General features: G+C 43.1%; 1 protein-coding gene across 2 annotated transcripts in view; it reads left to right on the forward strand.

Annotated features, from left to right (window-relative positions):
- mfap2 (microfibril associated protein 2) overlaps nucleotides 1–15,604 on the forward strand; it is a 36,640-nt gene that overhangs the window by 17,270 nt on the left and 3,766 nt on the right. For both annotated transcript variants that reach the window (XM_073031823.1, XM_073031824.1), the window contains exons 5-7: nucleotides 7,343–7,384; nucleotides 13,497–13,584; nucleotides 14,390–14,463. In XM_073031823.1, coding sequence (XP_072887924.1) covers nucleotides 7,343–7,384; nucleotides 13,497–13,584; nucleotides 14,390–14,463 — 204 coding nt within the window. The remainder of the gene's footprint in view (nucleotides 1–7,342; nucleotides 7,385–13,496; nucleotides 13,585–14,389; nucleotides 14,464–15,604) is intronic.

The raw sequence follows: 15,604 nt of genomic DNA on the forward strand, positions 1-15,604 counted from the left end.
GGCATCGTTTTGTCGCCTGTTTGCCCAACAGCGCAGGCTTCATAAAAGTATTCAGTGTTGTGTGGGAGAAGAAAGGGGGATAGAAAAGCCCTGGTGAGAAACATAAAGTAAGAAATAAAAGCAGGAATAGACCATTCGGTCCCTCCTATCCAGTCTTTAAATCAATAAGATTGTGACTGATCTTTTACTTCAGCATCATTCCCCCCACAAACCTTAGGGAGTGTAGGAGCAAACCCGGCACAGCCTCAGAATTGAGGTTCGTCCGTTTAGAACAGAGATGAGGGGAAATTTCTTTAGCCAGAGGGTGGGGAATCTGTGGAATTCGTTGCCTTAGACAGCTCTGCAGGCCAAGTCATTGGGTATTTTTAAGGCAAAGGTTGATGGTTCTTGATTAATCGGCATCAGTGGTTATGGGGAGAAGGGGGCAGAATGGAGTTGAAGGAATGATAAATCAGCCATGATGGAATGGCGGAGCAGTCTCGATGGGCCCAATGGCCTAATTCTGCTCCTATGTCTTATGTCCTTTGATTTCTTTAATAAATCTGAAACTGTATCGATCTCTACCCTGAAGCCTCTTTGCTAGAGTCCCAAAGATTCACTGCTTCTCATCCTGACTAGACAACCCCCTATTTTGGTTCTGAACGTACCAGCCGGGGAAACATCATCCCTACACCTACACTGTCAAGGATGTAAGAATTTTTGTACAAAGGCTTTGTGAAAAGCAGTGGCAGCTGTGAAGGTGAGGAAAACATTGAGGCAGGGTAGTTAGGCTGGTAAGGTCCGTAAGGCTGCTGGGGGCCTTGTGTAAGGAAAGTGGAGCAGGAGGAAGGCGGATACTCAGGGAATGAGAGGAGCTGGATGAGAGCCAGCAGATATCCGTGCACCACAATTACAACCAGCTGTCCCTTGAATTGTTTACTTTCTGTTAGTAGTTGTGGCATAGACGGGGCTGCAGTTGGACCTCGTCCCAGCTGATTACACGACTGTCAATTCTGGCCCTGGAGAATATCACGTTAATGAGTGTGCGGGTCACACACAGACATCAGTGTTTCAGAAAACCTGCACCAGCAGCTTCACTCTCGACCAAATTTGTCGTGTGCCCATTGTGTGCCTATGGAACAACTCCTGAGGAAGCATCCCCTCTTGAGGGAGGAAAAGGCTCCCCCTCCTCCCAATGAACATTTCCTTCCATAGATGTTGCTTGACAAATCTGGGATGTTCCAATGTGGTTTTACAACCTACACTGTCCTCTTGGATACAAAGCCACTATTGTAACGTAGACGCTCCTGCACACTAGATAGGATCGTGCTAAATGCAAAAGCACAGAAGAACCAGATCCAAATCCTGTGTTTACAGGAATGTCATAAACACAAGAGATTCTACAGATGCTGGAAATTTGAGCAACACAGACAAAGTGCTGAAGGAACTCAGCAGGTCAGGCAACATCGATGGAAGGAAATTAAACAGTCTATATTTCGGGCCAAAACTCTTCACCGGGATTGACGAAGGGTCTCAGCCGGTAATATCAACTGTTCATTCCCCTTCATAGATGCTGCCTGAACTTCCTGAGTTCCTCCTGCGCTTTGTAGAATGTGATAGTCAGCAGGAACGACTGATCGCGAGGTAATAACCTTTTTTTAAAAAAAAACACTGCCAGGAAGTAGAACATTGAACAGCAGAGCACAGGAATCGAGAGACTTCAGTGAAAGGATTGAATGTATATACCCTAGAGTATAGTTGAATGCTGTTTAGAGGACTGGGTTTAATTATCTCATCAGAAAGGTCAACAGTGCAGTGTACATTACTCAGCCTAAATTAGGTATTCATCTGGAGTGAGATTTGAGCTCACCAACCTTTGGCTTGGAGACAAAAGTATTATTAAAAGAGAGGTTTAAACAGCTTACATAGCATAATATTTTCTGTTTCACATAACAGTGATCTTATCTAAACACCTACCAAACCAAGTTTGAATAATGGACATGAGATATTGTGAGGTCTTTCTTAATAGCAGTTTAAGGATCAAGTTATGGAAGAGATTAATTGATCAATGAAGAAGGGAAAATTAACCTTTCATTGACACTTGGTGGTCACTTTATTAGGTACACCTGTACATCTCGTTAATGCAAGTATCTTTTCAGCCAATCGTGTAGCAGCAACTAAATACATAAAAGTATTCAGATAGGGTCGAGTGTTTTAGTTGTTCAGACCAAGTGTCAGAATGGGGGAAGAAATGCGATCTAAGTGACTTTAACCATGCAGTGATTGTTGGTGCCAGACAGGGTGGCTGGAGTATCTCAGAAACTGTTGATCTCCTGGGATTTTCATGCACAACCGAGAGATTACAGAGAATGGTGTGAAAAACAAAAAAAAACATGGAGTGAGTAGCAGTTCTGTGGGCAAAAATATCTTGATAATGAGAAGTCAGAGGAGAAAGGCCAGACTGGTTCAAGTTGACGAATAGACAACAGTAACTCAAATGACCATGCAGTGGTGTGCAGAAGAGCATCTTTGAACACGCAACCCGTTGAACCTTGAAGTGGATGCTACAGCAGCAAAAGACCACAAACACGGGCAGTGACCACGTTTTTAGGTACGGGAAGAATCTAATAAACTGGCTGCTGAGTGTACATATCACAACACCTTACGATCTCGCACTGCTTTATACCGATCAGGTGCTTTTGGAATTGTAGTTTCTCTTGCGATATAGGGCAGACAGACCCCAAATGCTTAGGTTTTAGTTCAATGTGAGCTAAATTGTGAAGGCTGATAAGATATTTTAAGTTTGGCTGTGGCTGCTGTTGATCGACTTTTGCCTATTTCTTATTCTTGTGAATTCTCGAGGAAAACACTGTCTGCAAAAATTCTTAGTGCTGGTTGTGCCAGACCCATGTGTTGTACAGTACAGACACGATGTGGTTTGGAGAGCCAGTATCCAATAGAGGAATCTCTTTATCCACTGGTGCCAGGGACCTTTGGCAACTTTCAATAGACAGTTTGTCATTCTCTTAAAGATCTTGGATTTCTTCCACGAATAATTATTCCATCAGCCCTGATCTCAGAGATCCTAACTGAGTTCTCATCTTAATTGTTTACAATTTTACAACAGGGAAGGAAGTCATCCAACCCATTGAGTCTATATTGGCTCCCAGAGCAATCCCATAATCACATTCCCCAAATTATTTTCCAGTACCTTGCTCTTCTTGTGTCCCCTTCAACTCCTAATTACAGAACGATAATATCATTGAAAGAGACCATTCGTCCCATCACATCTGCACTAGCTCTTTACCAAGCAGCCTCCCCAGTTCCATTTGCCCTGCCCTGAGCCCATTCTCTATAACCCCACCCCCCTAGAGCAGGGGGAGTTTACAACAGCCAATTGATCTACCGACCAGCGCATCCTCGGGATGTGGGAGGAAACCCTAGCTGCCATATGGAGTACGAACATATTCCTCTCGGTCAGCACCTCACGGAAGTTGGGATTGAACCTGGATCGCTGGAACAGTGTAGTGCCAGTGTTGAGGGTTCATTCAGGGGAATCATGATAGAGTCACACTATATCCATAATGATAAAATAAAGTTTTGGTGAAAGTTAAAGCAGAAAGTTTGATTGGTTCGTTTTCCCCATTTTGATTTGACTATCTGTGAGATAGACTGATGGGGGAATGTTTGATATCAGCATTCAGCACAACACAGACACTTTGAGAACATCTTTGATCTCATCAGCATTCTAAAGGGCTGATGGATAGTTATCGCCCGGTGGTAGTTGTAATGCTTTACCGCTTCTAGATACTGTTAGGAATAGGAGCAGGTGCACCATGAGGTTACGTATGAACATCTGGTGGCATTGCTCCATGGCCAGGGGTCCTGAAATAAAGGTGACGCTGCAGAAAGAAGGATTTCCTTTCTGCTCGCAACCTGGTTGATAAGTCCCACCTGGATTCCACACAGTATACCAGGGTAACCTGTCCACAGCAACAAAATCTCCTCTTTGGAGTCCAGAGTCAAAGAATTACTAAGTTCTCAGTGAGTTGTAGGAATGGAAGAGGCTGCATGAATGGCTGGACTATAAGTGCACTGGCGGTGCCAGAGATATTTTCTTGCTGGTGCTACAGTGGGGCCGACTTATTCTGTGATGGTGCTGAGGGATGGTAGTATGTATTTGCAAGGCCAGACGCATGGCGTTCAAAAGTCAGTTTCAAGCATTAAGTGCCTACTATAAATGCGTCTGTTGATTAAGAAGCAACAGCAGTTGATAGATCTAATACAGAAGTGAACTGTGACAGTGTCAACAGCATCGGAGACAACACAGAGCATAAACAAACAAACTGACAGAGCATCCGACTCACAGCGCACAACATGAATCACGCACCAATCCTGCAATCGATGACAAATGCTAGCTTTTCAACTGAAAATTACAACACTAATCTGCAATGTCCACTGCTATTCGCATTACATAGACAGAAAATGGCAAAAGATACACCGTTATTAAAGTCAAATAAGGCAAACAACAGATGCAAGGCTTTACCAGGAGTTGGACAAATCGTACTCTGACCATGCCGTACCTCAATTAATTCGGCTACTGAATTTAAAACAAAAATCAATAGAATCACTGCTTGGAAGCCTAAGCAAAACCAGTAGGCTTAATAGCAGTAAATGTAGTATTTTAGGATTTGCAGGAAACGTAAGGACTATGGGGCATCCACCACAAAATAATAATTATAATCAGCATTAGTCTAGGCCCAAATTTTAAAGAAATCAACTGCACTCACCATTGATGTTTTCAGAGAAGCACAATCTGTCTGTTGTTGTGATTGGTGGCGAAAGCGTCAATGATTTTCTGGATGTCGAGTGCCCTGGTCCTCCGGCTGTTTATGGCCAACAGGGCCAAGTTGCTGTTTCGAGCATCGCCGCTGCTATTCCTTAGGTAGTTTTGAGACGACTGAGGCAAGAGAAACTCCGTTCGCATGAGGCGGATGTCACAGGCAGAGTCAGTGATATGCAGATTAGTTTGTATAAATCTATAAATGCATTGTGGTAGGGTCTCACTAGAGCTAGAAATTCCACTGTGTCATTCACTGTCTGTCCTTGCTTTTGTTTTGTTTCCAGCAGACGCTGAACCTGATGTAGCTCTGTAGTCAGGTTCACTTCAGTCACTCCATAGTATTGGGCCATTGGCCAAGACAATTCTTGTCTAGGAAGAGTTTGTGTTTGGGACTCAATGATGAGACTCCAGTCAGAACACCCCCAGTCTCAACTGAGAACCGTCTTTTCATTTCAGTCGGAAGTCTGTCTATAACTGGATAGAAACAGTGCTTGTAAAGTTCATCAGAAGATGTGACAGGTGTGCGTTTGGTTTGGGCCTCAACAACAAACTCATGTAGGCGGCGGGGTGACTGGGCCTGTCTCCTTTCGCGTGGTCTGCTCTGTATACCGGCCTTGAATCACAGGTCCCTCGCTCTTGCCTGAATTTCACTCCGTGATTCCTCTCCCCGTTCTGCTGAGAATGCATCGTCTTGTTTTCTCGATCTGAATTCGGCCCATGCCTCCATAGCAAACTTATGAGCTGCACTTAACATGGTGGGTTTTGAAAGCTGTTGCGGTAACCGGTGACAGTGAAGGTAGACTCAGAATGGAACCCATGTCCTCCACACAGGAAATGCCTGCATGCGAAGCAGAACGTAGTATCTTTCGTGATCGAACGTTCCAGCCAGGAGTACAGGTCAAACCAGCCATGAATACAACTCCTCTGCTGATTGCCAAACTGTTGCGAAGGGTACTTTTTCAATGCTGGCCGACGGGGTCCTTCCTCAGGCTGCTGGCTAACATCGCTAACAGTATTCCCACTAGCACTAGGAGCAGCTCCATCCACGTTCTCTTCCAAATCCCGCTCCATGTCTTGTTCCTCTACTTCGCCCTCACACTCCTTCGATGAACTGCTGTCGGCCTCGTCCCCACTTACTTCTTTCGGCACGTCACTTTCAATTCAGACAGGCTCAGGCTGAGACACCATAGATTCCTCTGGATGAGGTCGTTTTCTCACTGAACATCGATCCATTTTTCACGCCGGCCAAAATAATGCACGTGCCAGGCCCACGCTAGCTTGTAAAAGCACAATACGTGTGTGTCATCCATTAGTCTCGCGAGACCATGGATCTGCGCCTGGATCCTACACGATGTATGTACACCATCAATCTCTCGTGTGTGTGAGTGAGAATGAGTGACGTCACTGCCTTCAGTGATCTTCACTGATGTGAGTGAGGACAGCAACGGCAAGACATTGACAACGAAAGAATGAGCACAAGTGTAGTGTGGATCTGACCTTGGACCCGCACAGGGTTTATAACTGCGTGGGTGCTGTGGTAATTGGGGGCACTGTTTCACTAGATCAGCTGGAGAAACAAGCTGTATTCTAAACTATAGAGGAAGCAGCAGCAAGTTTTATGTCAAATTTCAGTTAATTTCTTGGTGGTGCTATTGTAATTTCTGTTGGTGCTATAGCACTACCTCAGAGCCGCCACTGCATAAGTGGATCAGAAGCGGGGGAGAAGGTTAAACAGAAAGTGTAGGTGAGATGGGGGTTTGGCGTGATGAGTGAACAGGACTTGGTGTGACTTGGAGTATTGTTGCTGTGATAACTTCCATTGAACAATCGCTTATGACAGTGACCTACACGATGCTGGAGGAACTCAGCAGGTTGGACAGCAGCCACGGAGGGGAACAAACAGTCGACGTTTCAGGCTCAGACCCTTCATCAGAACTGGAAAGGAAGGGGGAAGAAGCCAGAATAAGGTGGGGTGAGGGAAGGAGTACAAGCTCGAAGGTGATAGTTGAAGCCACGTGAGGGGGCAAGGTCGGTAGATGGGGGGAGGGGGGATGAAGTGAGAAGCTGGGAGGTGATAGGTGGAAAAAGTGAAGGATTGAAGAAGAAGGAATTTATAGGAAAGAAGAATGGACCAAGGGAGAAAGGGAAGGAGGAGGTGAACCGGGAATAGCTGATAGGCGGGTGAGAAGAGAAGAATGAGTGGGGGCTGGAAGAAGAGGGAAGGGGGAGAGGGAAAATAATCAAAAGTTTGAGAAATCGCTGTTCACGCCATCAGGTTCGAGGCTGCCCTGATGGAATATGAGGTTTTGCTCCTCCAACCTGAGTGTGGCCTCATCCTGACGGTAAAGGAGGCCGTGGAGCAATATGTCGGAATGGGAATGGGGATTGGAATTAAATGGTTGGCCACTGGGAAATCCTGCTTGTTGAAGCAAATCACTTCCTTATTAGGAATGTGCTGTTTAAACACTGCTGGTGATTCGTTGGAAGCAGCTAATTGCAGTTCCTTTCTTTTATTAATAGGTACAAATTTTGAAACAGAACCCACAGAGCCTGGCCCTCTTGGTAAGTAATTAAATGATCATGCCCTCCTGGGTTAATTTCCTACAATTTGAGGTTTTCATTGTTTACAATCATCTTTAAGTCATTAAGAACACAAAAAAAAACAGAAAATCATAATAAAACCAAGCAGAATCAAAATTATTTTGTGAAAGGCAAATTGTATTTGTCAAATTTAATAAAGTTTATTGGGGGTATAAAGCAGTCTAGCCGTGGTTTTATCTAAATTCAATGCGTCTCCTAACTTTTCGTATTCAACTCCTCCAAAGCTAAACTTTCAGCCTTTTATATATTTGTACAGCCATGTCTAGCAATCCAGCATTGCCAGATCTTTTTCCGCTTTATAGTTTCTTCACTGCCAAGGTACAAGTCGTCATTCTTTTTACGCAGTTCAGTGAATCCAGGGGAGGTTCTTGAGAATGATCCCAGGAATGAAAGGGTTAACATAAGAGGAGCTTGCAATGACTCGGGGTCTGAACTCTCTGGAGTTTAGAAGAACGGGGGGAGGGGCGGGAATCTCACTGAAACTTTTCAAATGTTGGAAGACCTGGATAGAGTGAATGTGGAGAGGATGCTTTCTATAGTGGGGTTGTCAGAATTGAGGGATGTCCATATAGTACAGAGATGAGGGAAAACCTCTTTCGCCAGAAGGTGGTAAAACTGTGGAATTATTTGCCTCAGACAGCTGTGCAGGCTAATTCATTTGGGTATATTTAAGACCAAGGTTGACAGGTTCTTGATTAATCAGGGCATCAACGGTTACAGGGAGAAGGCAGGAAAATGGAGTTGAGAGGAACAATAAATCAGCCGTGATGAAATGGTGGCACAACCTTTGTTGTTGCGTGAATGAAATCACTGGAGAAAATTACTGGTAGATAGAAAGCAGCTTCTTTATTTGACAAAACTAGGTACACAACAGGCATCATATGGAGATGCTTTCGGTGGAAAGGTCTACTGGCTCAACGTGGGGCTCGATATTTACGTGCTAAGTAGAAAGGACAATTCCATATTTACAAAGTATAGACAATGCTTTCTTTTGAAACGACATACAAACTTCACACCTTCTGATTCGCGTCCGTCCCACAGACGCCAGCATCGTCTAGACTGGGATTCACACCTTCTAGGAATCTATTGTTCCAAATTAAATCCACAATACATTATCAAGGAACAGAAGACTGGTAGCCAAAGCCGCTTGCTAAATGTGCTAAATGTAAATGACCTAAACCCAAAAATCACTCTTAACAAACTTGATGGGCCGAATGCTTAATCCTGCTCCTATGTCTTGTGGTCTAATTTAATTTGTCATTTACTTAACCCTTCTGTGGGGCTATTTTTGCCCCTCTGTCATTTTGTTGCACTTATTAGCTATAAACCCCAAATTAAAAAGAAGGTAACATCATAGTTGGGGATAGACTAATACCCAGTGAAAGTCCTAGTTAGCCTTTTGAACAACCATTATGGAAATCACTTAGATATATTTAATATTATTGGTGGCAAAGGATGATCTTGAAATCAGAGTACAACTTTAGCAGTGTGAGAATTAAAAGCACCGGTAGCTTTGGAGGCCAAGTTGTTGGGTATATTTAAAATGGAGGTTGATAGGTTCTTGATTAGTAATGGCGTCAAAGGTTATGAGGGCAGGAGAATGGGGTTGAGAGATTAAATATCTACCATGATGGAACTGTAGAGAACTTGATGGACCGAATGGCCTAATTCTACTCCTATGTTTGATGGCCTTCTGGTCAAAAGGGATAGTTTCCTGAAGCAATAATCACGGGTACAAAAGGAATCAGGTTATTTCATGTCTTGCCTTGTGTACTGATGCAGGCTTAATTGATCATACAGTGTATCAACCCAGCCTCTGGGAACAAATTATCCTAATATGATAAAGCATTTACTTCAGTTTCATCATGAACTAGGATATTGAGTAGAAATAAACATTGAACATAGAACAATATTGCACAGTACAGGCCCTTTGGCCCACAATGTTGTGCCAACCCTTAAACCCTGCCTCCCATATAACCCTCCGCCTTAATAGAACATAGAACAATACAGCAAGTCCATAGTCTGGATGAGGCCTGCATTGACTAAACTGAACAAACAGATCAGAAGGTTCACCAGTCGATCAACAATGGCAAACATTTAAAGAAATATTTTGAAACTCTTAATACTTGTGCATTCCATGGAGAAATGAAAGCTCCTCACAGAAGGTTTGTGTTGATGGATAACTAATTACAGCTATGTAAAATGGAAGAGAGTAACAAAAATAACAAGTTCCATTGAGATATTGATAAGAGGAACTATAATGATAAAGAAAAGACTGAGACATTTAATAAGTCTTTCTTCCAGAAGACGCAGTAAACGTGGCTGAAACGGAGGCAGATTAACGATGGAGTGAGTAGAGGTGACCCAAAGTAATCCCATGCCTCCCCAGCTTACAAACGTTTGCAAGTTGGAAATATTGTCACCTGGCAAACTTTGGCTAACGAAGGGGAAATTATATTTAAAGAAACCATTCAACTCAACCATTCAGATTTCTGTGCAAGAAGCAATGCTATTGCCACAAATTGACTTCCCTCAAGGAGGAAGATGCCCGCAGTCCCACCGGTCTCCCAAATGCCTGATCACATGTATGGGCTGTCCATAAGTTAGGCATTCAAACCTGGGGAGGGTTATAACAATACTGAAAGAAAATCAGTAGAGAAATTATGGCATTAAAAGCAGGCAAATCCTCCTTCCTGATTATCTTCATCCCAAGGTTATATCTCAGTTTTATAGAAATAGTGGATGATCTCCCAAAACTCCCTAGGATCTGAAAGAGTTTCAGTAAATTTGAAGGTGGGATGTGTAGTATAATCCTATTGTCTAAAGAAAATGGGGGAGAGAGGAAACACTGAACCTGAAATCTGTTGTTGGCAAAATGCTTGGAACCCATCATTAAGAACACAAAAACAGAACATCGTCGTAAAACCAGGCGGAATCAAAGTGATTTTGTGAAAGGCAAATTGCATTTGTCTGATGTAATAATACTTTTCTGGTGGTAGAAACAAGCAGGTTTAGACAAGGAGAAATCAGTTAATGTAGTGTACCTGGAGTTTTAAAAATAAAAATTGCTTTGATTCCACAGAAGCTATGAAATAAGATCACAGATAAAGGTTTATTGAGATAGAAGGCAGGAACAGTGCACTCTCAGATCATCATTGGAGCTGAGGGTTCATTCCTGGGTTCTGAACTGCTTACAGCTTGTTGATCTTCTAAGAAGCAGAGTGTAATATGTCCAGATTTGCCATTAATTAAAACAGAGAGAAAGAGTGAGTTGTGAGGAAGAAACGACAAACCTACGAGGAGATTTGGACAGGCAAGACAGTGCAGTATAATGTGGTAAAATATGAGGTTTACATTCAAAACGGAGGGAACTGGGTTCAGCATTTTGAGTGATACTAAACATCTGCTTTAGGAGTCTTGGCTAACATTCCTCTCTCAATCAACGGCTTTGCCTTTATCTAATTGGAAACTCGGCACAGCTTCCAATTAGACCTGACAGAATTTCCATCCCCCACCTCCCTGAAGTGCTAAAAGGTGGCATTACGTACATCTCCTACACTTACAGTCACTGTCATCTTCCACAATAGAAGATTAAGGCCAACAAGGAAACGTCAATCCCACTGTATGGCCGAGTTTGCATTCAGGAGGCACAATGCATATTCCTAGGTCAGGAAAAGGATAAGATACATCTAAGACAATGAGATACTCGGCTTGTTTTACTGATCTGCGGAGACCAATGGTGTATTTCATTTCCTGAGCGAATAACAAGCCAATTGATAATCTGTGTACTTGAGACCAGTACTGATGTCTTCATGCGGCTAGCAAAGTCAAATATTATCTCCTTATCCATTGTCTAGGCTCAAACATATAAAAGGACGGCTGTTTGTTGATTGTTGAAAGTCAAAAAGTTCGTGTACTCTCAACATTAGCTTGGTACAGATCACAGTAGTCTAATCTATTCAGTCAATATTAAGGACTCAAGGTAAATTTTAGGACTTGCGTGTGTAGGTTTACATTCCAATTTAATACTAAGGGAATTGTGTTTATCTTTTTGAGTGATGCATGAAACATCTCTTTCAGGAGTTGTGGCTAACATTCCTCCCTCAAATAATTACTGGATGATTCATCGTATTGCTGTTTGAGATCTTGCAAGCTGAAATTGCATCTACAAATATAGTAATCAATGTCCTCCCAAATTAATTCATTATTAATTATCTAGCCTGTGTCTGATGAGTTGGAGTGCAATAAACCAGTCTTGCTTCAGGCAAGCAAAGAGTTAAGTTAATCCCACGCTATATCTCCTTAGTCTAGTTCAGTGTGGTTATGATAGTGATAGTTTGGTCCTTTGAATGTTTGAATGCTGGCACCATTTTAGTCACTGGAAGCTATTACAATCATTTGTGAAATATGTACTTTAAGTTACATGGTCCATTTCCTTAAATTTAAATGAAACACAACATCCAGAAGATAAGATCAGTCTTTCACTTTGATTGTAAAAAGACTTTTACAATGGCAACTTGTTTGACATCAATTCAGTTTGATTTTTTTAAATCTCGTTTTCGGATGTCTGGGGATCTCAAGACCAAAGGGGAAACTCATTGTGGTATCTCCCTCCTCACCACCCTCCCATCTCTACTACCTTCCCCCTCTCTCTGGTACAGAACTCACTGTTTGACAACCCCAGAAATGGAAGAAAGAAATGCCAACTCATTTCAAACTGCTGCTTGCAATTTTCCCCTTACCCACACCAGAATTTTTGTCAGTTTTCAGTGTCCTCTGTTTCCTAAACTATTTCATCAAAGGAGATTGCCTCTTAACCATTCTTTTGAAATTCTTCATGGTTTTAAACTGCTTCATAAAATGTCCCCTTTGTTTTCCCTGTTCTGAGGCCAAGTGTTAAAACCTCACCTATCTCCCCTCATAATCATAAGCTGTTATACTTTACACTGCTCGACCTCTAGAACTGGCTACAACAATCCTGACGAAGGGTCTCGGCCCGAAACGTCGACAGTGCTTCTCCCTATCGATGCTGCCTGGCCTGCTGCGTTCCACCCGCATCTTGTGTGTGTTGTTATAACAATCCAGCTTACATTTAATCGCCAGTTTATAACAGCTTTCCAGAACTTCCTTGTCCATGTACCAAAGTTTCTAATTATAAAGCTGTGGCAAAGGGTTTCATATAGCTAACTGAATTTGTCCTGCTTCAAGGTACTGTATGAAGGCACTGCTGCGTCTCCCTGATCTTACATAAAGTTGTAGATATGTTGTTCAAGGTTAAATAGCACCTTCCTTTGTCAAAACTCAGCTGTCTGTCAAACTCCATCTTCCTCAGGTCTGCCTCATTTCACCAGTCTGCCCATTTCCTTCTGAAGTCAATTATTAAACCTTTTATTGCATTTCCATATTTTGTGTACACTCTATTAACATATAGCAAAAGGAACAATGACCTCAGCTCTGGTCTCCTGAGGACAACGCTGTACATTCTGTAGCTGTCAAATGCCACTTCTTTCAAATTTCATACTAGTTAGTTCTTGACAGTTTCAGTTTTGTCCCTTCTATTATCCGTCATTTAGTCTCGTACCTCTGTGACATTATCTGTACTTCATTCCATTCTTCAAGCTTGCCTTTACTCAAGTCACTGTAAAAATGTTCTCCCTCACGAGATGCCTCCACAAGAATGGGATGTCCTCCATTTCCTCATTTAGTTACTTTTCAGTGCTAAGTGTGATGATAAGTGGAGGTTGAAAGGTTAGTAAGGGCATCAAAAGTCGTGGGGGGAAGGCAGGAGAATGGGATTGAGAGGGAAAATAAATCAGCCATGATTGAATGGTGGAGCAGACTCAATGAGTCAAATGGCCTAATTCTGCTCCTTTCACTTACAATATAAGCTATTCAGGTGACGCATCAGTTGGGGGACAGGCATTAGTGAGGCTATTTATTTTCCTGTCCATCACTGCTTCAGTTGAAATTTGCTCAGCATGGGTTGGGAATTGACCCACGCATATATGGTGAAACACGTGACATATACATTAACATTCCTTTCTATAATGCTTCCTTTTTATTTTGCTGTAAGATTGCAGGGAGGAGCAGTATCCGTGCACCAGACTCTACTCTGTGCACAAGCCCTGTAAGCAGTGTCTCAAGAGCCTTTGCTTTTACAGGTAAGCTCACCTATCCCCGCTGTTTATCTTTTCAAAGAAATCATATTTGTGTCTCAGTGCACTTTCCACTTTCTTCGTGGGTTACAAATTCAGTGATATGACCCTGAGTCCATGAGCAGTCCCAGGTGTTGTGGGAGTTGACACGGTCGTGTGACAGTGTAACATGGGAGTACGGTAACGAAACCGACATCAGATATCTGTAACTTAGCTACATTCCTCCAATAAGTCAGATCAAACGAGTTTCTGATGGGATGGGGCATGGTATCAAGTATTGAGCTAGTAATTTCACAGACTGTACAGAGAGAAAGTTTAATGAATTCACTTAATTCAATGAGCAGAGCACATTTTCTGGAGTGTTACCAATATAACAAATTAGTTCTATAAGTGGACTGGCTTACCTAAGTAGACTTTATTTCCTACCTCCCCTGTCCTTTTCATAATCAAAGGAATCAGGTCCAGTCAGAAACTGGAGTTTTTAGGCACAATTGAAGCATTTTAATTTGAAACCCCAGTCAGGTCTGGTTTGATTGGTGCATGGAAGTTGTTCAACTTGGACAAGGTGACTTCAAGCATGTCCTGAAAGAGCCCAGCGTCGTTGTCCAAATGAGCTGATGCCCCTACTTTAGGGAGGCAGGAGCCTAATTCAATCAGGGCAATCGCTTTCAACTGCAGCCTGCCCCTGCTGCCTGGTGGAAATGCTGCTGGAGAAACCGGCCAGGGAACAGAACTGTTCCTAAAGAGGCTGAAGTAAATTGGGAGGCAGAGCTTGTTTCTGTGCTCATCACTCGCCCTCTCTGCTTTGCAGCCTTCGTAGGGTCTACGTGGTTAACAAGGAGGTCTGCGTTCGCACTGTCTGTGCTCACGAGGAGCTACTGAGAGGTGAGTCCGGGTCCTCGGGTCCTCAGCTGTACGAAGAAGCCCTTGTCTGATAGTGGGGTTGGGTGGTAATGGGGAGATGGAGATTATCAGCGTGTCTCCAGTGGTCAACCACATGGAGGTCTTTAGGCAGGTTGGATGGGGTGGCTATGATTGGAAAGTGTGTTGGGGCAGACTTTTACCACCTCAGTTCTGTCCAATGGCAGTGTCAGTGTTTGAAGTTTACAAGACAATGATGAATGAATGGTGTGTGAGCTTGGTGTCTCTCAAACATCTGCAATGCTGCTCTTGTCCTTGAATGTTGTGTTTGCTTTGTGTGTTGCCCGGGTACAAAGTTACCTGCTTTTGGTGACCAAGAGGAGAGAAGGGGGCAGAAGGAACTATTTCTACAGGGAAACTCTGAAGTTTGGAGGAAAAGTTCCACTTGCTAAATAGATTTGAAACCTTCTGAATATTGAAAGGCCTAGACAGAGAAGATGTGGAAAGGATGTTCCCATGGTGGGAGGGTCTAGAACAAGAGGGCACAGCCTCAGGATAGAGGGGCACCCTTTCAAAACAGAGATGCAGAGAAGTTTCTTTAGCCAGAGGGTGGTGAATTTGTGGAATTTGTGGCCACATGCAGCTGTGGAGGCCAGGTCGTTGGGTGTATTTAAGGCCGAGATTGATAGGTCCTTGATTGGACATGGCATCAAAAGTTATGGGGAGAAGGCCAGGAACTGGGGTGAGGAGGAGAAAAAAAAATAGGATCAGCTATGTTTGAATGGTAGAACAGACTCAATGGGCCAGATGGCCTACTTCTGCTCCCATGTCTTATGGTCTTAGATAGCTGCCACAAGCACAGTACTGCATCCAGTTCTGGTCACACTTCAGGAAAGATGTGAAGGTCTGAGTATTTGCCAGATAGGTTCCAGAGATGAAGAATCTTAGGAACAAGGTTGGGCTGGAATTGTTCTTGGAGGAAAGAAGATTAGCAGGAGGTTTGATAGTTCAGTGCAAGATTCTGACAGATAAGGCAGGCAAGCATAGTTCCCATTAGTTAATGTGACCAGGAGTAGGGTGATTAGCAAAAGACAAGGGAAGATACATGTTACACACTTAAGTCGCCATCATTAAGGGTGGTGAAAGTAGCAACCAGTGAAGTTAA

The sequence above is a fragment of the Hemitrygon akajei genome, chromosome 29, assembly GCF_048418815.1.
Source record: "Hemitrygon akajei chromosome 29, sHemAka1.3, whole genome shotgun sequence".
Lineage (NCBI taxonomy): Eukaryota > Metazoa > Chordata > Chondrichthyes > Myliobatiformes > Dasyatidae > Hemitrygon > Hemitrygon akajei.